The sequence below is a fragment of the Rhodnius prolixus genome, unplaced genomic scaffold (genome assembly GCF_049639745.1).
Source record: "Rhodnius prolixus isolate KJV_2025 unplaced genomic scaffold, Rpr scaffold_2, whole genome shotgun sequence".
Taxonomy (NCBI): domain Eukaryota; kingdom Metazoa; phylum Arthropoda; class Insecta; order Hemiptera; family Reduviidae; genus Rhodnius; species Rhodnius prolixus.
In genome coordinates this window covers 41,522,698-41,550,232 of record NW_027411592.1, presented here as the reverse complement: position 1 = coordinate 41,550,232, position 27,535 = coordinate 41,522,698, and the positions used below count along the sequence as shown (strand labels likewise).

Below are 27,535 nucleotides of genomic sequence, written 5' to 3'. Positions count from 1 at the left end.
CTGACTAGCTAACTTTGAAGCACTCCGCAACACTGACTCTCTCAACACTAACTCAGAACTTGATTAAAACTTTCTAAACTCAATAACTAACTGCTCTAAAAACTCCTTAAAACTCTAAAAACTGACTTCTCCAGCTGTGTCTGCCTCCTTTTAACTGCGTGCCTCCCTCCAACTGGGACTGCCCTCCTCCAACTCTCTGAGCATAAGTTTCCACGCCCTCCTGACGTTCATTGGCTGGAGAAAACATACTGCCACCACCTCAGCTGGGGCCGCCCTCCTCCTACTCTCTGTCTCGCTCCTACCTGTCAATCACTGGCTGGGAAAACACATATGCCACCACCCCAACTGAGGCCTTTCTCTTAGCTGGCTTTTACACAGGTCACTAACTCCTTGAACAATCTAGCCCTTTCCTTTCTAGTTCAGGTAGAGACCAGCCCTTTTGTCTACACAGTGGTGGCCTGATATCGACTTTGGTCGCTTAACCCCTAGAACAATCTAGGCCTTTCTTCTCTGCCACAGGTAGATACCGCCCCTTTTGTTTATGCAGTGGCGGCCTGTTACTGACTTTGGTCGTTCAACCTCTAGAACAATCTAGGCCTTTCTTCTCCGCCCAGGTCAACTTCGTTACAGTATGTTTAACTATGAAGGAACTTGTACCCTTAGAGCATCACTTATGTTAGTAATCTCAATGTTTATTTTTGGCAAAAGTATTTATATCGAATTGAGAATCATTGCAAGAGGTATTTGATACTATCTTTTTTGATAACTGGAAAGTCCTAAATGATCTGCATGAGAAGTTTGCTCAAGAGTATCGTTTTCAAAGAATTAAATCGTAAAAAAAGTAAATGAAAGTGGAATCGATCTCAGCGATGGACTCAACGATGAGAGATGGACTCCCAAACTTTTACTGTTCTCATTATTGCAAACTAAGCATACAAATATTCGAAGTATACAGGCTTTTGTGAGCATGAAGTTGTACAAAACAAGAACTTCATTTATCCAGTTTATCATTTTCCATAATTAATAAATTAACAACATCAAAATTTTGTTAATTATCTAAGCATTTTATTCAGGCGTGTCACAAACCTACGTTTACTAGAAATGGAATCAATATCCCATTAATCAGTACAAGGGAATCGCACTAAATGCGTATGCATTCAACAAAGCTAGTTAATTGAAGCTCAAGTCGCTTGTGCTATTTTAATGAGTGTATTTCCTGTTACTGAATAGGAAGATATGTTATCGATTGGGGGTTGATCTGTATATGCAATAAACCATAGAATGTGCATCAACAGTATCTATGTGCATTACTAGGCTTTGTGGGTTGGTCTTTAAATGGTGTTGGTCATGATGCAGTTGTGTTCTAAGGATCCTTTCCCTCCCAAAATGGTTTCTATTTCTAAAAACTTGTTTACAGAAGTAGTAAATATAATTATATATTATACAAAAATATATAATAAAAAAATATATTCTTATCATCAAACAACCCTTCCTTTAAAGAAAATTAGGTAATTTCTCTTTGGAAATGAGAATAATTACAACAAAATGAGAAAGTTATGTAAAAAAATGTTATTTAAACCACGATATTTTAAAAAATATTATTAATTTTAATTATATTGCTATAAATTATAAATACTATTGCTATTATTATAAATAAACGCATTATTCTTTTATCTAACTAGATATATGGTTAAAATAATTTGTGTATTCTGCGATTCTGCCTCAGTTAATTTAAAAAGAACAGAACCTCAAGATTTTCTTTAGTTTTATACTAAAATGATATGTTTTCAGCGAAGTTCTTATTGTTTTCGCCGTTGCGAGTGGATATTGAGAACTTCGAGTATATTACCTTAGTTGACAACATTTGTTTTGACAACAAAAACATGTTTTGCCTTTACGGATAGTAGTTGTAATAAAGGGGCTCTATAGAAAGGCTGAACAGCAGGACTGGAGGCGAGTAGTTTTGAATAGGGTAGTCGGCTCTATACAAGAGGATCTGAATAGCTGCAAGCTAGACAGTGTTGGGGACTCCTGTCTACTATTCTACCCGTTGACCTATCCTTTAGAACGAGCCTAGACCTGACGTAAATTTCAGACCAGATAACATCTGTTTTTCTAATAGATAATTTGGGTTTCTAGTCGAAATTGAAACCGACACTATCCATTACATAAAATAGCCATTAATGTAATAAGTTGTAAATTCGCTTTTAAACACTCTCTTGGGTAAACCTCAACTCAATTTTATTATACCTTTAGTGAAACTATAAAATGATATCTTGTTTTTATAGTTCCGATATCTTATCAACTATAGAACATTAATAATTTTTATTATTTATGGTTTCATTTTATATATTTTTCGAGTGAGATAAGAAGCAGCTCAATTCTATTTTCTTCAGCGATAATTGAAAATATCTGGTGAACTCTTCTCTGAAGACCATGCCCAAAGTTTTGATCAAACATCGCATTTTTATTCTTATTAATTGGCTAAATCAGGATATATTTGAGGGAAGCAAGACCTCTCAGAATAATCAATCTTCAATGTGATTCATGTTTAGCAGATTAGGAGAGTGATTCTTAATAAGGAGTATATCCTTCAGGATAGCCCAGGGCAAATAAGTGGCGCATTAAACGGAACCCGCAGAAATTCTAGCACGCCACGTTTACTCTACAGCGAGACTATGTCCTTCAGTCTTCTTCAACAGCAATCCTCTTCCTTGCACAGATCTGGTGCGCTACCATGGGTTCTAAAAGATAAGCAATGACTTACATGATTTCTTTACATTGCTCCAAATTGCCTAACGATGATAAACTAAACTATCCTCAAACCTATGTGGACTTACGGACTAGAGCTGTGGGGTTCGGCCAAACCTACAAACATTTCAGTCAAAACTACTCCGACAGATAGCTGTTGCTCCTTTCTACGTAACTAACCTCACTCTTCATAACGACCTCAACATCCCCATCATAGACCAACTCGCCAAGATTAAAAGTTTCATAATGCTCTCTCTATTTGCTCTAATCCTCTCGTACAGTCTCTCGCCTCCTCTGAAATCCCTAATACTCCTCGATGACTAAATCACCAGTGGCCCCGCGACTTCCTTGCAGTCTGAAGACCATCATCAACATCAATATCCTGCAGAGAGTATTATCGCTAGGTAGTTTCTCTCCTCCTACTCTTCACACACCATTTACATCCTTATAAGATTTACTTATTGTATATATTTGTATAGAGATTGCAAATTGCTTAATAAATAATAATAAAAGGGAAAGGATTAGCTAAGCGGTTAGTGTACTGGACTCCCACGCGGAGGTCCCGGGTTCGATTCCAGCTGCTGACCCTTAGATTTTCTCTTCCTAGGAGCTTCTTACAGCTCACTGTCCGGTGATGGACAGTGTTGTCTGTAACGAGAGAACACTGTTCGGAGGCCGGCAGTGTACTGGAAAAAGCTCCGGGCGCTAATAACCTCAGCTGTTGATGCGCCAAAAAAAAAAAAAAATGATAATAATTGTTCAGTCCCCCCCGTCGACAACGACTATGAAATGAGAGGGGATGGTGGAGACGACACTCTTGAAGACCCAGGCTCCACCCTACCTTGTTAAGCAAGGTGTAGTGATTGGAAGCTATGGGTCTGCGTGCGTCATCCCAGTTAGTGTAGTATATGGAAAAAGTACTGTGATAGTGGGCGCTAAGGACCGAGATGTCGATTCGCCGAAAAAAATATTGATAATAATTGTTCAGGATATTTAAACATTTCTGGATAAGGGATTTTCTTCAGACTCAAAATTTTTAAAAACAATTCTCCATGCTGTTGTGTCGGTGGTAGTTCTGTATATAATTCAGTGAACTGGTACTTTCATCCCTCGCCTCAAAAGCCTTTAAGCGAGTTAAAACGAGAATAAGTTTTTAAACAAAATATATAACCTTCCAAAAGAGAGTTTAGATACTGTTTAAATATCATCTAAAAATGGCAGTTTTTGATAATTTAACGAACATCGAAAATCTTAAAACAAAGGTTACTTTTTGCTAAGCCGTGCAAAGTCGCAATTTGTACTCATTTAATACTCGTTAAATGCTCTTCAGTTAAATTAAAGTAATATCTTTTAGACAGATAATTCAAAATTAAATATGCAATTAAATAATATTAAACGCCAGTTTTTAATTTGCACGTGATTAAATTTATAAAACAAAATCTAATAATTGCGGACAGTTAGCATCCTAAAGTACAAAAAAAAATTAGTGATAAAGTTAAATTTCTTTGTAGGAAGGAAAAGAACTTTCGAAGTAAAGAGAATGCCGTACCACTTTCTATATAATTAGTAATGATTGAGAGTCATAACTTTTTTCTTATTACGCGGCAATTCTTTGTTAGGAACCGCAGTGAACAGGACACACAAAAAGTTTCTTGAAAGAATAAGTTTTAAAAGGGGATTCAGACAATTGGAATCTCTCTTTCATTGCTTCCTTCTATTCTGCATTCCCAACAACAAGCAATCCTCAAGTTCACGTGAATGGAAGTTAGAAGCTAGATATCATTCTCAATTTAATTATCCTTGATAAAGAAAAAAATAAATTCAATTTCGTTGTGAATCTACTATACGTCTTTATCTTAAGCTAAACCTGTAATTTATCGAAAATTATTGTGTATATCTAAACTAGATTACATAAGCTGAAGCCTAAAACTTAAACCTGTTCAAGCTTTACAGAATTCTTATTAATTATATTCCGATTACAGAATTAATTGGCTCTGTGCCTGTTTTCCAATCTTGATCCTTGTATCGGTGATAGTTAATGCGTCTGATGACAGTAAATTTTGTATTAAACATTATTATGATGACATCGAATATGGAAGGAATAGTTGTAGCAAAGAGTATCTTTCTTTCTGAGAATGAGATGATTGTATGAATTGGTTTGTACAAGTGCGCTGGCCCAAAAGAGAAAGGGCAAAAGAGAGTCAGTGATGAGGAAAACGACCGTCCTATTTTCCTAAAGTGTACTTATCTCCTGTCCCTTTCAGAATTCTTTCAGTTCTAAAGGGCGTAAGCTTCCAATACAAGGAATTGCAAATAAATTAGGAAGGATGTCTTCTTTGCAGACATTGAAATCATTCAATTCACTAACGAAAATACTAGAACAATTCTCTTTGACTTTACTGATATATGAGCTACATTTTTTGAGGTGAATACGTCTTTAAATTTGCTATCATATTGAGGCAATCCAAAAAACCTAATGATAACAAAATCGGGGGATACAGTTTGGCATTATAATTTCGAATCTATCGTCTACATCCAAAATTAAATTAGACCACTGAATAGCTAAAGGATCAAAGAATTCATTGTAATAAGCGAGGACTGTGACGCATCGCGTGCGGTGGAGGGGGAAGCGCCGCCATTTTGAGATCATTTTGCTGCGTATCGAGATTTGCAATTAGTTGTTAATTTGACTCGGAGAAGCTACGATGTTCGTTTAAGTTTTAATCGTCAGCTGTCGTCACAATCTATCGATTGTATATAAAACATTAGTGTAAAATAGTGACAATGAATATAATAAGGTGTTAGAATAAAAAAATATTATCAAAAATATATAATGTCGGCCTATACGCGTCGAAAAGCCAAAACCAAATACAGAGATCGTATACGGTTGGAAAGGGCTTCTCAAGAACAATCGAATGGTAATAGTAAAACACCATATGACCGAGTCTAGCTGTGCCAGGAACGTAAAAGAATGAACGCGGCCGAGCGGATCAACGACGGTGTCAGTACATCTGCAGCTAGCAGCTAGGGCGGTTGAAATTATGCAAGTGGATGATGAAATCGCTTCTACATCGACAACGGACTGTATAGGCGTAGATTGTGTCCGATCGTCGATTTGTTTCCTTCATTTCATCCTAAATACATAAATAAAAATATTTTATATAAAAAATATCACCCGTTACGTAAACGTATTCACGTACAACGCACGGCCCTGATCATGACACAGCCACAGTTTTTTTTAGTATGGTATTGTTGAATGTTCATAGGTATTTTTATCAGTTTGGTGTGAAGATTTCGACTTTTTCGTCTTGCCAGAGAAGTCGAAATCACTGTAACAAACTGATTATCTTCCTCTGATGATGTATCATAGTCCGAAACAGGTCAGGGACACAATAAATAATGACGGTTCACTCGTTACAAAGACAAGACAGTGAGCTGACAATAAGAAGGGAATATATAAGGGCAGCAAGTTAAAGATTTCTAAATAGAGTACAAACTAGAGAGCACTAGCACTCAGTTAAAGTCTTGCTTCGTCACTAGTTTGTACGTAGGATAGCCGAAAATTTAGAGCAAAATGCTCGGCTTAAATAACCGTTTTATTATCATTGCTTACTTTCAGCGGGCGAACAACTCAAAAAACTTCCTTATATTAAGATTTCAAGAACCCCTTCGGGTTAAATGCTCCAGAACGTATGACCCCTAATCTGAAAGAAGACGGCCTGGAACCTTTCTCTCCAGAAACCACTAAGTCAGTTTCACCCTAATGGAACGCCTTTTTATAAGAAATCTTTAGAAAATATATAGAAAATTCAATGGTTTTCGTGTGACGCTTGAATTGTAAGGCCACGTGGAGTAATCAATCCATGCTGGCGTACACACCAAGTTTAATCGCATCAATCATTCCCATCTTCAATCAATACGGAGCGACGGAAAACGATTAATTTCAAAAATCCATTATGAATGATCTTAATTTATGATGACTTATTCCTTCTTGTCATTTAAATATTTACAAGAGGATAGTTTATTGGTTAATTTAAAGATTTTAAAACAAAATATTTAAGATTTAGGAATGAAATCAGCGGCGACGCTTTTAGATTTATTTCTTATAATTTTCAAGTATGAAAATTGATTGGTTTTATAGTTTGAAGACATCAACGGTGCCAATCGATGATGAGGTTTCAATGATGGGAACGATTTTTATCAATAGCACTGAATTAATAAAGTTATTAATCTTGTATAAATTTAAAATTTTTGACCAGATGAAGATGAAACTGAATTATAAATACAGATTGAAGAAATTAAATAGTCAAATCCATTATCTGTACAAATGATTGGATCAAAATAACCAACTTTTACTCAATAATGACTCTAAGTAGTACTGTGAAAGACAGAAGAGAGCTTTTGTATTTAAATGGGTTTTCATTTAATAGAGGGATAAAATTGTAATCTCTTTGTAACTTTTACAGGAACTCTATTTAATTTCTTTCTAGTTGTTCCCTATTGAACAGTTCTCTAAATTAACTTTTAAACAATTTTAGTTAAATTTTGACGAATTTATGACCTGGGTTCTCTTCCTAACAGTTCACACCAGAATTTTGTTTTCAATTTCAGATCTAATAAGTAAAATTCTAGGATTTTTCGTCGACACATCAGGCGATCTAATTGACATGAATATAAATGTGTCTCTCGTAATTGAATTGTTTGCAAAAATTTGTATTTAAGTAAATATTGTTAACAAAAACTTTATCAATTTTTTTTTGTTAATGTAATAATAATAATAAATTATTTATTATTACTATTAATAATAAAAAGTATATGAAAGTAACATCACAAAAGTAATGTACAGCATGGAACGAGTCCGTCTGCTGAACGGACTTTGTTACATCATCAGATGTAGATAATCAGTTCGTTACAGAGATTTCGACTTCTCTGGAAAGACGCAAAAGTCGAATTCTCCACACCAAACTGATAAAAATATCTCTGAACATTCAACAATTCCAAAACCACACTAAAAATTGTAGCTCATAGATTAGTAAAGTCAAAGAGAGTTGTTCTAGTTTTTTTTGTTAGTGAATTGAATGACTTCAATGTCTGCAGAGAAGGTCGAAGGTGGTGGTCGAAGTGAAAACTAAATATCTGATTCGTGTTCATTATAAAAAAAACAGTATACAATATTAATAGATTATAATACAAAATTGAATACAATATAAATAGATTAATAATTGCAAAACGTGTGATAAAATAAAATAAAACTAAAATTATAATTATTGAAAGAAAAATTCAAAATGAAAGAAATCTGAGATTAATAAAAAATAAAATTTACTACCTTGGGCTAACAATAAAACAGTAAAAGAAATATGTATATGTTTGTATCTTTCAAAATGAAGATGTGAAAAATATGAATGATTACAAATGTAAATCAGAAGTTAAATTCCAAAACTAATTGGAAACGATAATTGCCAAGCATGTCGGGCAAATTTAATTAGATCTCTGAAGATTACTCAACTGATCCATTAATTGGCTTTTTGTTAAAGAGGCAGAGTTTAAATGCAGGCGAGGATGGTACACGCAGCAATGACCTGCACAATATCCTCTCAAGGATACAACAAATCTCCTTCGATCTTGAATAGCCATCTTAACTTAGACAACGACAGTCCCTGAGTTTGATCAATTGCTAAGTTAAACATTTCAACATTATGGTCTAGTTCTTTAAGTGAAATCGGAAACGAGAGAAAGAAGTAACTAATTTGTCCGACATACTTATTATTTAACAACTTTGGCCAGTCCTTGACATTGTTCAGAGAAAGTAGCCAGTAAAGAGATTTCTTTAGACCAAGTGTACCACAACTAAGACCTTAATGCACCATTATTGATAACTTCAAGGGCTACTATTTTTAAGAAGACAGGAATATGGGTGTTTAATTAATTTAAATATATATTTAAAGGCTCTACCAACCAGGAACAGCAGCTGACGATTGCTCACTACAAATTTGAGACGGTTAACCAGTTTGGCTATCTAGGGTCCCCTAGTTAGTAGTGAAAATCTAGAGAGCCTGGAAATTAAAAGAAGAATTATGGCCGCAAATAGGTGCTATTTTGGCCTAGTAAAGTACATCTAAAGCAAGCTTACCTCCCGCAGCATGAAAATTCAAATGTACAAGACGTTGATCCGGCCAGTGCTTATATACGGCTCCGAAGCATGGACCTTGCCAAAAGTAGATGAGCGCGGTCCTTGGCGGTATTCGAGCGGAAGGTTCTCCGTAGAATTTATGGCCCTGTACGTGATGGATTGAGTTGGAGAATCAGGAAAAACCGGGAGGTATATACTTTGTTCAAGGAACCGGATATCGCCAAAATTATAAAACTCGGAAGGCTGTGATGAGAGCAGGGCTCGTGGCAAGGATAGGGGTGAAAAAATACCCCCAAAAAATTATGGAGGGCAGCGAACAGGGTCCCAGGAGGGTAGGCAGACCAAGAACACGATGGCAAGACTGTGTGGCAAGAGATGCTTTGGCAACGCTTGGATTCCGAAATTGGAGGGTGACTGCGCAGGAAAGAGACGTCTGGCGGGTACGTCTTGAGGAGGCCAAAACTCTTCATGAGTTGTAGCGCCATTTAAGATATAATTAAAATGTAACCTAACAGTGAAGAGGAACAACTGATCCACCTTAGCCTCTAAATAGAGCATAAAGTTAAGGGTTGTTTTAGGCAGAGAAAGTACTTGTCTAATAAAAATTCCATTTCAAGTTCTTCGAATTTTTCGTTTGTTAATGTAAGGATCCAAATATTTGGAAAGAATTTTTATTTTTGACTTAAATGCATGATATTTCAGACAACTCTGGTGTCCTTCATCAGGAATTGGTTTGAGTAGGGATTGTTACATGGGCCAAATATCCAACTTATTCATCAATTATTTATTTATTTATTTATTAGTCGGTTGTCTCATACATTGAATAGATGAAATGAATATTTGTTACATAACAAAGGTACAAAAATATACAACAAGGTAGGAATAAACAGAAATTAAAACAAAACGAATAAGTAAAGGAAAGATACTATTAAAAAAATATATAGATATAAAAATTTTAAGATACTGCAAGATTTTGCAAATATCATGATGCGCTAGACCTAACAGTTGAGTATTTCACTCAAAATCTTATGCGGCTATAAATTATAGGTCAGACTAATGTGAAACGAAAGCTTTAACCCTCTTTTGAACATCCGGTAAACCAATCTAGGTTTTGCTTGTGCGTCCTAATTACAAGCTAACACAACCCCAAGGAACTAATAGTGAAATATGAGATAGACGCATGCTATTCGTATGCACATGGCCAGAGCTGCCTATAGTGTTCAGAGCATGAAGCGGCAACGAGAAGGGTGTGCCGTATATTTGTGTACATATGAAGCACTAAATCTATCCATCACAAGGAAATGTTGGTAACACTGGCAAAGGCAAAGAGGCTACAGGGTGTTAGAGGGTGAATGCGCTGATGGTGATGTGGGGGTAACAGTGGGCTACACCCTTGTTCTGATTAATTCACCCTAATACAGGCTTCTATAATCATTATCAGACCTTTGTTTACCACCCTAACTCTCTGATTAATGTATTCTGTTCTTCTCCTCTGTATTCTAAATATATCCGATAGATGCTCCAATCTAGATAAATTATAATTTCCAAATTTAAATTCTCCGGATAAAATAATTTTCGCATAAATTTTAAAAAAGTTTTAACACTACTTTTTCTTACTGCAATTTTTATATTTTTCCTGTAATCATGAACCAATCTTCATAGCTTTATAATAAATATAGTAATAATGTGTTTTTATTTTAACAGAAAACAGTACAATCCATACAAATAAAAATACACTTTTTGACTATAGACACATCCGTCTGCCATGTAATTCTTTAAACTTATAAATAAGATATTATTATTATTATTATTATTATTATTTTTATTTGTTAAAGAATATTCTTATACAAATTTTGAGTCTGGCTCAGTTAATATTCAATACAACAAAATAAAGTAGAAATAAATAGTAATAATGCTTACGATTCGAAAAAACCATTAACTACAAGATTAAATAATTCAAAAACTATTGTAAAAAGGGACGATAAACATAGTCCTTTAAAGAAAATAGATAAACAAATTAAACATTATATAACTTTCCATACAAATAAAATAAAATAAGCAACCCCTAAGTAAATATAAAATCAAACAAAATCGTTCCTTCTTAACATCTCCACTAAATAACAATAAACATCATTTAATTTTGTTAGATTGTTATAATCCAGAATACTCTCCACATTTTGTAAATTATCATCATGAACTATATATCTTTGTATGTAACGCTGGCGGTAGTCACAACAACCAGAACAGATTAGAATAAAATGCTCCAAAACATTGCCTATAACCTTATTACACAATTTACAAACTTCTTCTGCTTTGAAAATATACATTTTCCCTTTTATATAAAACCTTAGAAAGTCATCATTTGCAACCCTCAATTGGCTGACTATCCTTATTTTTTCAAAACTTGTACAAAATTTTATATAATCCTCAGGCTCAAAACATTTAAAATTAAAAACTCTACGATAAAAAGGCAGATAATTTGAGTTAATAATTCTATTTAAATCAACCGATAACAAGTTATTATTAAACTTCTCCAACAAGTTCTTCCTATTCTCTATTAGATAACTTATATCCGACGTAGTAAAAAATTTTGGATCTCCTCCATTTTCTGCAAGACATTTAACTTGGCTCACCCAGTTATAATTGACATCAGCACAGACGGAATCAAGCTTGCAAAGTGCTCTAAAGCAGTGTTTTAACAGATTATTTTCCGGTAATTTCATCAACTTTATCCAACAATTCACCACCCCATTGAACACCTTTGTAGCAATCTGACTTCGTCCCAATTCCAATCGAACCACATAGTTAGGAGTACATATAAATAAGATATATATAAAATAAAAATAAAAAAGAAACTCAAATTAACTTGACTCAAACATAAAATGAAACCTAAAGAACAGTAAATAATAATAATAATAATAATAAAACAAAGTAAAGTAATCGCCTATTTTTTCAGGTGGGGCTTAACCTATAGACAATACCAATTAGGTGTCGTGGACGGAGGCGACTAGCAAACATACTTTACTGTAAATTTCTTTTATTGCCCATTAAATAAAATGGGCAATAAAAAGGTACAAAAATATACAACAAGGTAGGAATAAACAGAAATTAAAACAAAACGAATAAGTAAAGGAAAGATACTATTAAAAAAATATATAGATAAAAAAATTTTAAGATACTGCAAGATGTTGCAAATATCATGATGCGCTAGACCTAACAGTTGAGTATTTCACTCAAAATCTTATGCGGCTATAAATTATAGGTCAGACTAATGTGAAACGAAAGCTTTAACCCTCTTTTGAACATCTGGTAAACCAAAATAGGTTTTGCTTGTGCGTCCTAATTACAAGTATTTACAAGGCCTAATTGGCAAGGCCCAAGACCGGGAATCGAACCCACTACCACAATGCATATTAGCTTCGCAGGTCTCGCTATAATAAAACAATATTAATAATAATTAAAACTGTCCGGTAGGACAGTTGTATAAGGGTTGATCATCAAAAACTGCACGAAAAAGCGTAACGTTGAAAAACACCCAACTTTGACAATTTTTTTCTCTTTTTCTATAAAAGATAAAATTCCCAAATTTTCTTTAAATCTTACTCCAAACCCTCCTTTATAACTGTAATTTTTTTGCAACAGCCTAGATTTGATAGATATTGAGAAAAAAGATGCTGAAAATGAGCAAAAACGGCATTTTCAAAAATTGTTCTTGTTCTTGTTCTTCTTGTTCTTCTTCTTCTTCTTGTTGTTGTTGTTACCTTTTTTGTAAACAACGTAGCGCCTAAACGCGTGAACCGATTTTCATGAATGAGGTGTCATTCGAGTCGGAATGTTATGTAGATGTGCCTTTTGGGGGTCTCGATGCTGCACATCGAATGGGAGAGGAGTTAGCCCCCTTTATGTAAGGCCCCCTCCAAAATTATTATCATTAATCTCTTTAACAAAAACTTACAGTTTAAAATGTTAAGTATAAGGGTTGATTAAACGCCAAAAGGTACACAAATCAGCAAGCACCCAAAATTTCATTAATTCTTCATTAATATTTAAGTAATTTTACTGCATTAATATTCATTAATATTTTTTAGAATTTATTAGATGTCTCAGACCCTTATGCTGGCCATTTTCGTCTACAAAATATTTGTTCAAGTAGTACTGTAGATTGACTGTAATATCTAGTTATTTATAATAATCAAACTATTAAATACAGGATAAAAAGAAAAACGTTATAAAAAATAAAAAAAAATTATGAGGCTAAAAAATTCAAAACTTTTTTTTATAAAAAAAAATGTAATATGTAAAATAAAGTAAATAAGATATGTATATTTTTAGGACAGCTAATTATTCCAGTATTTTACTATAAGTAAAATTAAATTAAAATAGAGAAATCAATAATTGTTGTTGAATAATCTACTTGTTATAACTGTGTGTTATTTGTGCTCTCGAATATTTCGGTAAGACGAATTCAAGACAGTAGCCTACTCTAACTTTGTCTTTTTCTACTTTAACATGCATGTACATATGTGTGATTTATCATAATTATAACAAAAAAATATTATAAATGAAGTGGCCAGCATAAGGGCCTGTGACATCTAATAAATTCTAAAAAATATTAATGAATATTAATGCAGTAAAATTACTTAAATATTAATGAAGAATTAATGAAATTTTGGGTGCTTGCTGATTTGTGTACCTTTTGGCGTTTAATCAACCCTTATACTTAACATTTTAAACTGTAAGTTTTTGTTAAAGAGATTTTTGTACCTTTTGGATAGATTTTCCTTTTTGTCTATTTTACAAAGTTACATATCTGCTTTACAGATTTTTTTAAATTTGGAATAAGCAATTCTATCATTATAACCTGATAAGATGGTAAGTCGGAACCGTAACTACCACTAGAGAGATCTTTTTAAAGAATGATTATCGTTAAGGTCCCCCAAACCATCCTCAGTAACAACTTTTCTTGAAAAAGCGTTTTGAATAACATAGGAAGGTATTTGTGCGTGAATAGCAAAATTAAACTGCGATTTCATTACTTCCTTTTAAGAGGAGTAAGAAAAATAAACTGCGATTGCAGAACTTCTAGGCAAAGAGGCAAAGATTTTTTAATCGAACGACAATTCATTGATTTAAATCGGTTCACTCATTGATAATTTAAACGATTGCAGTACTTCCTCTTAGTAGGTGCAAGAGCATCAGCAATGTAGAGGAGCTTTAACCACTTATTCGAGCTGAATTTTATCAAAATCGGACTAAGCGTTATAGAAATATTGGTAATAATAGTTATAGAAAGGGCCTTATTTGGGTGGGGCAAACTCCCCTCCTTATGAGGCACGGCGTCGAGACTTTTAAAGTGCAAATCTGTACAAAATTTCGATTCGAATGACATTTCATTCATGAAAATCGGTTCACGTGTCGATAATTTGAAACGATTCCTATACTTCCCCTTAACAAGTGTAAGAGCTGATCGCCGCTTTAATGTTACGTAGGGGAGCCCTAACCCTATCATCCTACCAAATTTTATCAAAATCGGGCCAAGATTTACAGAGTAATTAGTAATAATAATTTTGGAGGGGGCCTTACATAAAGGGGGCTAACTCCTCTCCCATACGATGTACAGGGTCGAGACCCCCAAAAGGCACATCTACATAAAATTCCGAATCGAATGACACCTCATTCATGAAAATCGGTTCACGCGTTTAGGCGCTACGTTGTTTACAAAAAAGGTAACAACAAGAAGAAGAAGAAGAAGAAGAACAAGAACAAGAACATTTTTTGAAAAAGCCGTTTTTGCTCATTTTCGGCAACTTTTTTCTCGAAACCTATTAGATCTGGGTGGTTGCAAAAAAATTACAGTTATGAAGGAGGGTTTGGAGTAAGATTTAAAGAAAATTTGGGAATTTTATCTTTTATAGAAAAATAGAAAAAAATTGTCAAAGTTGGGTGTTTTTCAACGTTACGCTTTTTCGTGCAGTTTTTGATGGTCAACCCTTATACAACTGTCCTACCGGACAGTTTTAATTACTCTGTAAATCTTAGCCCGATTTTGATAAAATTTGGTAGGATGACAGGGTTAGGGCTCCCCTACGTAACATTAAAGCGACGATCTGCTCTTACACTTGTTAAGGGGAAGTATAGCAATCGTTTCAAATTATCGAAACGTGAACCGATTTTCATGAATAAAGTGTCATTCGAATCGAAATTTTGTACAGATTTGCACTTTAAAAGTCTCGACGCTGTGCCTCATAAGGAGGGGAGTTTGCCCCACCCAAGTAAGGCCCTTTCTAAAACTATTATTACCAATATTTCTATAACGGTTAGTCCGATTTTGATAAAATTTAGTAAGAAGAAGTGGTTAAAGCTCCTCTACGTGGCTGTGAAGTGCCATCATGCTCTTACACCTACTAAGAGGAAGTATTGCAATCGTTAAAATTTTCAATGAGTGAACCGATTTTCATCAATGAATTGTAGTTCGATTCAAAATCTTTGCCTCTTTGCCTTTTAGGGAGAAGTACTGTAATCGCAGTTTATTTTTCTTACTCCTCTTAAAGGGAAGTACTGAAATCGCAGTTTAATTTTGCTATTTACGTACAAATTACCTTCCTATTTTATTCAAAACGCTTTCTCAAAAAAATTGTTATTGAGGATGGCTTGGGGACCGCAACTATAATCATTCTTTAAAAAGATCTGTCCAGTGGTAGTAACTCCGACTTAACACCTTTTCAGGTTATAATGATAAAATTAAATTTATTATTCCCAATTTTAATAAAATCTGTAAAGCAGATATGTAACTTTGCAAAACATACAATAAAGAAAATCTGTCCAAAAGGTACAAAAATCTCTTTAACAAAAACTTACAGTTTAAAATGTTAAGTATAAGGGTTGATTAAACGCCAAAAGGTACACAAGTCAGCTAGTACCCAACATTTCATTAATACTTCATTGATATTATTTTAAGTAATTTTACTACATTAATTTTCATTAATATTTTTTTGAATTTATTAGATGTTTCACAGACCCTTATGCTGGCCAGTTCATTCATTTTCTTTTTCTTTTTTTTTATGATTTAAGTCGCTTCAACAACTTCAACAATCTGCGGTTATTGGCGCTCGCAGCTTTTTTCAGTGCACTGCCGGCCTCCGGACAGTGTTCTCTCGTTACAGACAACTCTGTCCATCACCCGGACAGTGAGCTGTAAGAAGCTCTTAGAAAGAGAAAATCTAAGGGTCAGCAGCTGGATTCGAACCCGGAACCTCCACGTGGGAATCCAATATGCTAACCGCATAACTAATCCCTTCCCTTTGTTCATTCATAATATTTTATTTTTTTGTTATAATTATGATAAAATGTATATTATATTTTCGTAATTAAATAGGTACTTTATTTTAGCTTTATTCCAAATTATTCTTCTGATTTATCTTTATTATGCTCTTTATTCTGAATAGTCACATATATCGTATGTATGTACATGCACGTTAAAGTAAAAAAAGACAAAGGCAGAGTCGGCTACTATTTAAATTTGAATCACGGATTTAAAACAATATTTCAGTCTAGAATTCGTCTTTCCGAAGTATTTGTGAGCACAAATAACGCGTAGGTAATATCAAGTAAATTATTCAGCAATAATTATTCATTTCTCAATTGTAATTTAATTTAGTCCCTCTAATTTTACTTATAGTAAAATACTGGAATAATTATGTTAGCTGTCATAAAAATATGCATATCTTATTTATCTTATTACAGTCAATCTAAGTTAAATGGTGTTCTACTTGAACAAATATTTTGTAGATTAAAATGGCCAGCATAAGGGTCTGTGAAACATCTAATAAATTCAAAAAAATATTAATGAAAATTAATGAAGTAAAATTACTTAAAATAATATCAATGAAGTATTAATGAAATGTTGGGTACTAGCTGACTTGTGTACCTTTTGGCGTTTAATCAACCCTTATACTTAACATTTTAAACTGTAAGTTTTTGTTAAAGAGTAACTTATTTGTATTATGTACAGTTGAGTATATATCTACACACATTTAAACATCCGAGTTTTTCAGTTACTCCAGCAATAAGTCAACCATTATACTGGGCAACAAGAAAACCACTGAAAGTGGATGTCGCTCTGACATACCAGCAAAGTCTGTCCCAATCCTTCCTGTTTAAATACTCTTTTAGCTCTTCTTTAGAGAGTTCAACCTTCCTCTAAATACCTCACTCTATACTCGGCAAGAATTGGGCACACAGCCAGAAAATGGAGAATAACTTCCTTAGCTTTTAAGTTACACATGGTAAAATCCCAATTGTCTTCAGTGGACCATGGCTTATAGTTCAGAACCAACATAATATGTCACCTAGACCGAAACACTGACCTCATCGTTGATATCTTCTGCTCATCTGAAATGTACGATACATAACCTCACATAAGAGCAGCTCTTTATAAAGACTGTAGCGCTCCGAACGGGATGCCAAAGCCAACATTTCCTCACTAAGACCACAGTCGTACCCATTCTCACGGACAGTTCCTAGACATTACCTCGTACAATTTCTATATCGCTGTCGTACTTCCCAGCGAGGTCCAGCCACGTCCTGTACCAATACAATTTTCTTTCCATTACTTTATTGGCAATTTGTTGCGTAAGCCTGGTATTCACGTATTTTAAAGTCTTTATTATGTATATAACGTGCAGTCGCAGGGTATATGCATACATAGATTTTAAGCCCGTTTCCAAAAAGAGCATGTAATTCGGGGTAAGCTGGGGCAAGGCGAAAAGCTTCTTTATAAAATAATATAATAAATATATATTATATTCAACATACATAATATATAACACTTAGTAAAATATAATAAATAAATTAGGTAACTTTACTATTAAAACTTAGCCATTTCGCTTAGGGATTATCTCTCCTAATCAATAGATTTTTAGAACAAAGTTTTAATAAATGATTAAGAAACTTTTTCTTAAAGATTTATGTAGAAATAAATGTAACTAAGAAACAGAAAATACCTTCTCCGAACAATCTATTTAAATATTCATTTCAACAAAAGAAACGTCTAAATATTTGAATAAAATATTATTTTAAAATCTACTAACCAGTTCAAACATCACTAGGCACACGGTTAGGAAACCAGTTTAAATTCAATTTTCAAATAGATAATGTAATTTGCTTTAATTAACATTTATAAACTGCTCAAGTTATTCAAAATAATAATTACATGGTACTAAGACAAGTATTTCGGGGTTTATAGTATTTTTGGCCAACATGAAAGATACAGCATTCATCAATTGAATTTTCACATAGACAATAGTATTTTCTTTGTAATTAGAGGATCTTAAAACTCTGTGAAATAATTTTATATCTCAGTAAAAATAAAAATGAAAATGGGAAATTTTATTACAATTGCATCACTGCTTCTTGCGGGAGGTAAACACTGAACTTATGTGACACTTCAAATAGATTTTTTTCACTTTACTGGTAGTAATTACATCTACGAGTATAACAAAGTTCTATCAAGTAAACTTGTTATTATTGGTTCAGTTCACAAAGTTATGACGTGTTAGAGTAATTACACAGTGGTGAAACTGCGTTAGCAAGACTTAACTAGATCGGTGACAAAAAGGATGTGGAAGGTCAAAGTAAGATTTGATACGTAGTAAGGTGCATTAAAGATTTTTCATAAGATTTTGGATTGCAGTGTTTGTATGCGTTTGGAGTTTGAGGGTTTGGTTGAGCTACACTCTTTTGCTCTGAGTGTTCATTAACAGTGTCTTTTAGATGGTTAGTTTTGTGATTCAAGTGAAGATCAGCAGTCAAATAGTCTAGAAAGTTGGTTAAAACGTCTGTTCACGTGCTGTCGGTTTTAGTCGAAATTGTGGGTTCCAGGTTAGTCTCTTGACATTGTACAGTTCTAAATATCGTACTACATCTGCTGCTTGTGTAATAATTCCCTATAGTGAACTAACAAATTTCTGTAAAGGTAAGGAATACATTTTTTAAATAATATTCATTATCTATGGTAATAAATTTTTATATCACATTTTAATTACTTTTAATACCATCTAAAAAGACGCACCGATGGAAAAATTGACTCTAAAGAAAGCCAAATACAAATTGCTCTCTGAACACAATGACGAGAATTTTATACAGTAAGTAAAACGAAGGACTATCGAGTACTTTTAAACTTGCAAGCGAACTATACATTTAAAGAAACTGATCGAAACACGTTTAAAAAATACACATTTTAAAGCAATGAAGAAGTATTGAGTTTGATATCAAGATTAAATTTTTTTTTTTGTTTAAACTGTCCACATTTCTGTTCACACAAAATTTCATAAATCACAATTTAACTTTTCATACTAAGTTTCTGTTAAACTCAATTTTAAAAATTCAACTTTAATCGAATTTGTGTAAATAGTATAAAAGAAATGGGTTGCATGGTTATCTCATCAAATTTTCGTTTAATTATTCGATAGTTAAAACGATTTAATAAGTTTAAGAAGTGAGAAAAACACCTGAATTAAGACCTCTGGGGGTAAAGCACCAAATCAGTATCCTAGGACTGGACATTAAAACGACAGCTTTCAAGCTGTAGGCTGATTAAAATGCATTATTAATTGTCCGGAGCAAACACACCTCTAGGCTATTTTCGCTTAGTAAACCATATTCGGATTGATTTTGAAATGGAATTGATCGATGGAGCAGTAATAGTTCTGTAATAAAGCGATATCATGGAAAATCAACCAGATTTTGAACGGATGAATTGAACTACAAACCATTTAATGTAAGTTGAATGAAAGATTATCAAATGTTTTAAGATTTCTATTAATAAAATCTTGAAAGTTGTCAGAAGGTCTCAGTACAGTTTTTATAAAATTTAAGACTGCAACACAAATTTTTGTTTGCAAGAATTTAATCAGAATTGCAAATTTTAAAAATCTATAAGAAAAAACATCCAAATGAGTAACATTACGTTGTGAAAGACGTATTTTTCGCTGTTGTACGGGTATGGGCTCTTTAAAAAGAATTTTAATAACTTGCCAAACTCTGCTTTTTGCATGTATTGAATGTGGCGTAGTGCCGACACGCCAATAAACACCAGTGTTGACGTGACCATAATAATATCGGCAATCCACGTTCATATTGTAAAGTTTTTCTTGTCCTTTTACAAAGAAAGAACTTTACTTACACAACTAATGCCTGCCACTAGTTACGTTAAATATGTGGGTTTGATTAAATAATAAAACTCGCTAAATTTGTAATTAATAACCTGATTTATTAACACATTACCTTTACTCACATGAACATTTACTAGCAACTAACGCTATTCATTACAGTTACCATTTACAACAGTCACAACAGTTTTCTGTTACTTACTCACTACGTAACGCCACAAAACTGTTCCCCGACTGACCACTGGTCCGCACTGCACCGAATTACACTAGTCTCTGCTACGCAAACAAAGCTCTACTCACTAACTGACTAACCGCCTGACTAGCTAACTTTGAAGCACTCCGCAACACTGACTCTCTCAAAACTAACTCATAAACTTAACTGATAGCTCTAAACTCTAATAACTCTTTAAAACTGATTAACAACTCATTAAGAACTCCTTAAAAACTGACTTCTCCAGCTGTGTCTGCCTCCTTTTAATTGCGTGCCTCCCTCCAACTGGGACTGCCCTCCTCCAACTTTCTGAGCATAAGTTTCCACGCCCTCCTGACGTTCATTGGCTGGAGAAAACATACTGCCACCACCTCAGCTGTGAGCCGCCTCCTCCCATTCTCTGTCTCTCTCCAACTCCGTCTGTCTCACTCTCACCTGTCAATCACTGGCTGGGAAACACATATGCCACCACCCCAACTGAGGCCTTTCTCTTGGCTGGCTTTTACACAGTTCACTAACTCCTTGAACAATCTAGCCCTTTCCTTTCTAGTTCAGGTAGAGACCGGCCCTTTTGTCTACACAGTGGTGGCCTGTTACCGGCTTTGGTCACTTAACCCCTAGAACAATCTAGGCCTTTCTTTTCTCCTCAGGTAGAGACCGCCCTTTTGTTCACACAGTGGTGGCCTGTTACCGACTTTGGTCGCTCAACCCCTAGAACAATTTAGGCCTTTCTTCTCTGCCCAGGTCAACTTCGTTACAATATAATATATAAAAAAAACTTAGCCTTTTATCTTATATGGATGTATGTTAAGATAGAGATGTTTTTAGACACAGCCAAATTTGAAGAAAGAAAACTGAATAATGGAATACACTGAACAATTTTTTAAAACCTTTTTGGAAACAATTTAAGAGTTTATAATGAAAGAATTTTGTATAAAGAATTTCATTTATGCAAAATTGCTTCACTAAGTAAGTTTCTAGTATTTTTAAACGTTAAAATAACACACATGAAATAAGTCTTCTAAAAAATTACTAAAGAATACACAAATCCAATACCGCTCACCTTAGTTTATAGAAATCAAACGTTTAATATCCAACAATATCCTCAAATCTTATCTCAACTACAGAACATTAATAAGTTTTATTATTTATGGTTTCATTTTATATATTTTTGGATTGAGATAAGAAGTAGCTCAATTCTATTTTCTTCAGCGATAATTGAAAATATCTGGTGAACTCTTCTCTGAAGACCATGCTTAAAGTTTTGATCAAACATTACATTTTTCATCTTATTAATTGGCTAAATCAGGACATATTTGAGGGAAGCAAGACCTCTCAGAATAATCAATCTTCAATGTGATTGATGTTTAGCAGATTAGAAGAGTGATTCTTAATAAAGAAATACATATATCCTTCAGGATAGCCCAGGACAGAAAAGTGGCGCATTAAATGGAACCCACAGAAATTCTAGCACGCTACGTACTCTACAGCGAGACTGTGTCCTTCAGTCTTCTTCATCAGCAATCCTCTTTCTTGCACAGACCGGTGCGCTGCTATGGGCCCTTTACTCACTTGGATACCTAAAACTAGACTTAAAAGATAAGCAATCACTTACATGACTTCTTTACATTGCTCCAAACTGCCTATAGTACGTACCTGAACGATGATAGTTCTATACTATGCTCAAACCTATGTGGACATACAGACTAGAGCTGAGGAATTCAGCCAAACCTACAAACATACGAACAGTACAAACATTTCAGTCAAAACTACTTCGACAGATAGCTGACGCTCCTTTCTACGTGACTAACCTCACTCTTCACAACGACCTCGACATTCCCATTCGTACACCAACTCGCCAAGACGAAATATCAAAAGTTCCATACTGCTCTCTCTACTTCCTCTAATCCTGTCGTAATGTCGAGCAGAAAATATAAGGGCCAGCAGCTGGATCTCCGCGTTGGAGTACACTACGCTGACCACTGAGTTAATCTCCTCCCTAATATTTATTATTATTATTTTTATGAGAAATAAGCAAGTAATTGTATCTAAAAATTAAAAATAATTTTAGTGTATTTCTTTTAAAAAATTATCTCATTTGCGGTATATGCCCGGTACTTCCCCAGTTTACCAAAACGGAAGTCTCAACTCTTTGTTAGTTAAAACAATTTTTTTAGCTTATATTTATGCATAAGAATTTAAAAAAAAAAGAAAATGAATCAGGAAATGTATCATTCAGGTGATAAACTGGCATTTGATTGCGGATTTCGAAAACCCCATAGTTATTTCCAAGTAGCTTCGAGCCATATTCTGCAGGATAAACCCTTTCAGCAATTTTTTTTACGTTCATAAACACTCTAGACTAGACCTCTTGGGATATTATAAAAATTAATAATAGTTAATTTGTTATTATTAATACGAAGCTATAAAACTTATATCCAATGCAAAGAATATCTTGTTGATATACAAGAAAAACGATGACCAATAAAAGCAATTGAAAAAATTAAAAAAATAAACCCAATTTATTTGAATGGTTAAAAAAAACACAATACAATATCGATGGTTTGACAATCCAACCGCAGTGATTCTATAAAATCTACTGTTATTTGAGGCTAAGAATTGTCTAGTTCAAAACCAATTTTCTATGCACTGAAACTGTTTCTACTCTAGACTCTATTGCTATAGAGTCTATAGCAATGAATCTTGACAAGCATTTAAACAAATCAAGTCATTGACATTTGGATTTAACAATGGAAAATTGTACTTTTAAATTGCCTGCTGATTCTCATTCAATTTAATATTTATGTTCTTATTAGAATTAATAGGATTTGTAAAGCATAGTTTGCTTTAAAAGCAGAGCATACTATGCGTTTTTCGTGAATGTACTGTATTTAGAGATAATGTTTGAACTATTTACTTCAATTAAATTCCATTATATCACTTGCAAAACGGATTTGTTCTGTATTTACGTCTGAAGAGTTTGAGAATGGCCAGTATTAGTTAGAGCAAGTATAGACCCTCGAAGCTTCATTCTTGCCATTACTAAAAGTTTTATCTTTATTCTATCCTTCCAGAAATGACCATGGTTTTAATTTTTATTTAATTATCTTTGTATTTTACAAACTTCTGTATTGATTCTTCTGGTGGATCATTCAGTAAAATTAATCTGTACATACCATGCAAACATAATTTTTCTTGAATCTTTAATCTTGAAATAGTTATTTATTTAACGAGTGTGGAAAGTAGTACTTTTCCTCACGCGAGGCAGGGTTTGCACCCTGTGCAAATTGGACTCCCACTTAGAGAGTTCTTGTACAGCCATCGTTAGATTTTTCTCTTTTTTGATTCTTTGGGTTGCCTGTAACGAGAGACCAGCCAGCAGTTCGTTGCAAAAGATTCTGAGCGCCAATTGCCTTAAATGATGATGCCTCTTAACTTAAAATATATTGTATGTATATTGCAATCATCGACTGTATACCAGGAGAGCACTCGTGCTAAAGTTAACAACTTATCTACAATTATGAAAGTATAATTATTGCATGAATGATATTTAATTGAATAATTAAATCATTATGTCTCAAATGATTGGTGTAAAGAAATTACTTATTCTATTGCCTATGATAAACAATAGTTATTTATTTAACAAGTGTGGAAAGTAGTACTTTTCCTCACGTGAGGCAGGGTTTGCACCCTGTGCAAATTGCCGAGTGTGAGGAAAATACTTAACACTCGAGTTAAATATTATATTTTATTAAATATTATGTTTTACAGAAAATATTTATGTTAACAACAAAACTTCTTATATCAAGGAAGCACAATAAAGTTTTTCCACTCACTAGTGAGGAAAGTGACACTAATGGAAATTTTTCCCCACTAGTGTGGGAAGTTGGGCATTACACAGCTGATTTTAATTGAGTAATGAGAACTTCCCTGCATGGTTGCAGAAAAATACTATTTCTTAATATGAGCCGTTCACTGCGCAAATCGATTAACTCCACTTTTTCAAATATTTAAATTTAAGTGAACTTGGTTAAGTCAAAACTTTTTATATTTACCTATAATAAATTCCCCAATTCATAAAGAATAACAAAATAATAATTTTTTTAGTTATTGAACAATAAATTATTTATTTCTGAAGCCATTTTAATTAAATCCGTGCTCTAATGTAAATCGTTGTAATAATTCAACTCAAATTCAGTAGCAGGCGCTGAATAATAACGGTGAATTTAATTGAATTGATGTTATAAACGGAATTTTAAAAAACAATATACATTATTTTATCGCATTTTCATTGTTTATTTTTATACCGTAATAATAGAACATGTTATAAATTAAAAAAAATTACACGTATTGGACTGATTATTTTTTTTTTTTTTTATATCTTTGTAAATCTTATACAATTTTGAATATCTGTTGCAGTCAAGTAGTGACAGCTTTCCACACAATTCAGCGGTGGATGCACGATGTAGAGAACCGCTAGGATTGTACAAATTGTCTGGAGAACCCCAGCTAACCTGCCGAAATGGAGACTGGAGTTCAAGGCTACCTTCTTGCATACCCACAACTATTCTTACCAATTACACAGGTATGGGTTTTTTTTGTCTCAACTAAAAATTTTTCTCTTTTGCATGGCACTCAGTACAATTTACGGGAAATTGATTGATTGTTTGAAATTGATTTCCGCAAAATCGTGAAAATTTCTGTTCCATAATTAGCAGCCTTAATCCTGAGGCCCGCGCTGATTTTGATTGATGAAATATTAACACCTAAAACAAGTTTGTTTGATTTTTTACTTTAAAGCGCGACATTACCTAACCTTTTTCAATGCACTGCCGGCCTCCAAACAATGTTCTCTTTTTACTCACATCACTGTCGTATCACCGGACTGCGAGTGGAAAAAAATAATAATTGAAAACTTATACCCCATTATTACCTGTTTGCTAGGCAAAAACAGGGCAGAGACAGGCGAAGGAGTTTATTAAAGGCTATTCGCCGAGGCTGACTGCAGAATTAATCCGCCAAGGCCGTGGGGCTATTAGGATGATTGTAGGTCTATTAACTGGCCACTGCAGACTCAGAAAACACATGCATCGCATGGGCCTGGCAGATGATAGCCTCTGTAGGTTCTGTCAGGAAGAGGAGGAAACAGCACTGCACGTATTGTGCCAGTGTGAGGGGCTTGTTTGGCTAAGGATGTTACTTCTCGGGGAGGAAAAACCAAGGCCTGTGAGCTTTACCCAAGAGTCGCTCTCCAGCATTAAGAGTCTAATTAAAAGGACAGGTCTGGAGGGTGAGCTTTAAAGTTAGGAGAGCCACAATAGACCCAAAGGGGTCGCAGTGGCGTAGGCCCTGAGGCCGCCCTAGTCCAATCTAATCTACCTGTTTGCTATCTTTTACTGGCCGTAGAAAATTTGGCCAAAGTGGCCCCGGATTGACGGTACTAAAGCTAGTACAACTTTAATGCTCGATAAAAATTCCAAGCTTTTAACTTAGCTTTGGAATCTGCAATAATTGCATCGAGAGAAAGAATGAGAGCGTTTCAGAGTAGATTATTTTCATTTCCTCTTTTTTAATACTCCCATTACATTAAAAACAAAAACAAACTAGACTAGAAATAAGATCAAACTTTTTCTTTCCCTAAAAATGTCTGGCATCTTGCGCTAATGTAAAAAACTACAGAGGAAAGCATAAAGCTCAGTTTTCCTTGAAAGTAAGAATCTCAGCTTGGGGTACAAAAAAGAAAAAGAGTTTCTAAGATTTTTTAATGAAATATAAAAGTTAACAAGTTTCCTTTGGGCTTTAAAAAGATTTTCACACATTAAGGTAGAAGGAAGAAAAATTTTCTCTTAAGGTAGGTGAAAATATGTTAAACAGAAGGTTCTTCGCAAGTAAATTCTATGGAGCTTTTTCTTTCCTTAAAATATTCTTATTAAAATATGGGAATATAATATAAATTTTGGGCTAAAAATTATTTAAATATGTTTTTGAGTTAGTTTTTGAAGTTCTCTAAGAAATTTAAATTGAAATATTTACGTTGGAAACACCATTTTTTCCTCCTCTGTAATTGAAGCTTGTACGTTTTGTAAATGACAATTCTAACGATAATGGTAATACTAATGATAATGATAATGCTCTTCATGAATAATTCTGAGATAATTAATTTATTTCATTTTCATCTTAAAAAAATTTATTTGCATTATTTTTTAGGGATTTAACAATATGATAAATTAATTAATGTGTAAATAACAACAGTTCATTCATGCTGATACTTGTTTTTAATTTAAGAATTTTACAACTGCACAGGAAGTACAACAAGTAAAAAGGATAAATGTGCATTAAGTATGAACTGTGATTTAGCGACAGCCCTCCCCCCCGCTCTAGTTTGATTTCTTGAACGGAGGGCATCCAGAGATGACAGCCATAATAGGCCCTTAAGCCGTTAGGGAGTACTGACTCTCTGGATAGCCGAAGTCAGGCATTTAGGTGGTCGCGCCTCCAGCGGCGCCTCAAACGTCTAGGAGAATTCGTGAGAAGAATTTGATAGAGCTTGGATAAGTGATTTTGGATGATGGAATAGTTTGGAATGAAATTGCAGGTAACGGAGTTTGGGTTTGGCGGAAACGAACGGAATTTCAAGCCGGTATGGATGGTGAGGTTTGAGTTGTAAAAGGGAGCATTGACTATGGAACGTAGGATTTTGGATTTTAGGACTGAATGCGATTGGCGGTCCCGTGTAGTTTAAGTACTTAAATCCATACTGGAGCTAGTAGAGTTGTATAAAGTGTTGTTCGTATTGTAAAGTGAGTTTGGAGCGTTTGTCTAGTAGTTTCTTTGATTTCTATTTTCTATGTAGTTTCTAAGCTGATACTTAAACGGTAAATTCTTGCACTCTACTGGAACAATGAACTTCTTCGCCAAAGGTTTCTCCAACCATTCTTTGATGGCCGTACTGACAATATTTGTGAGAGCAGACAGCGTTAGACTGGCTTTAGACGGCCACCTTAAATATTGGGAAGAACCCGCGAGATGTTTTGCAAATAATTGTATCTTTAAAGCATCGGAATCTATCAGTCACACTGCCCTCGTATCGACCTGCATTTATTCTATTTTATTAATAAAGACATACCTATCATCCGTTTTTCTGGGTACTTCTAAAAAAGGTTTGTTGTATTTCTCTAACAATAACGTACTCTTATCGAGTTATTTTAATTCTAACAGCCGTAGATTAAAGATATTATATATATTTTATTCTAAAATACATATATACACAAATAT

At 34.0% G+C, this 27,535-nt stretch overlaps 1 protein-coding gene across 2 annotated transcripts in view; it reads left to right on the top strand.

Annotated features, from left to right (window-relative positions):
* hig (locomotion-related protein hikaru genki) overlaps positions 1-27,535 on the top strand; it is a 781,895-nt gene that overhangs the window by 480,666 nt on the left and 273,694 nt on the right. For both annotated transcript variants that reach the window (XM_074119349.1, XM_074119350.1), the window contains one exon: positions 24,680-24,845. In XM_074119349.1, coding sequence (XP_073975450.1) covers positions 24,680-24,845 — 166 coding nt within the window. The remainder of the gene's footprint in view (positions 1-24,679; positions 24,846-27,535) is intronic.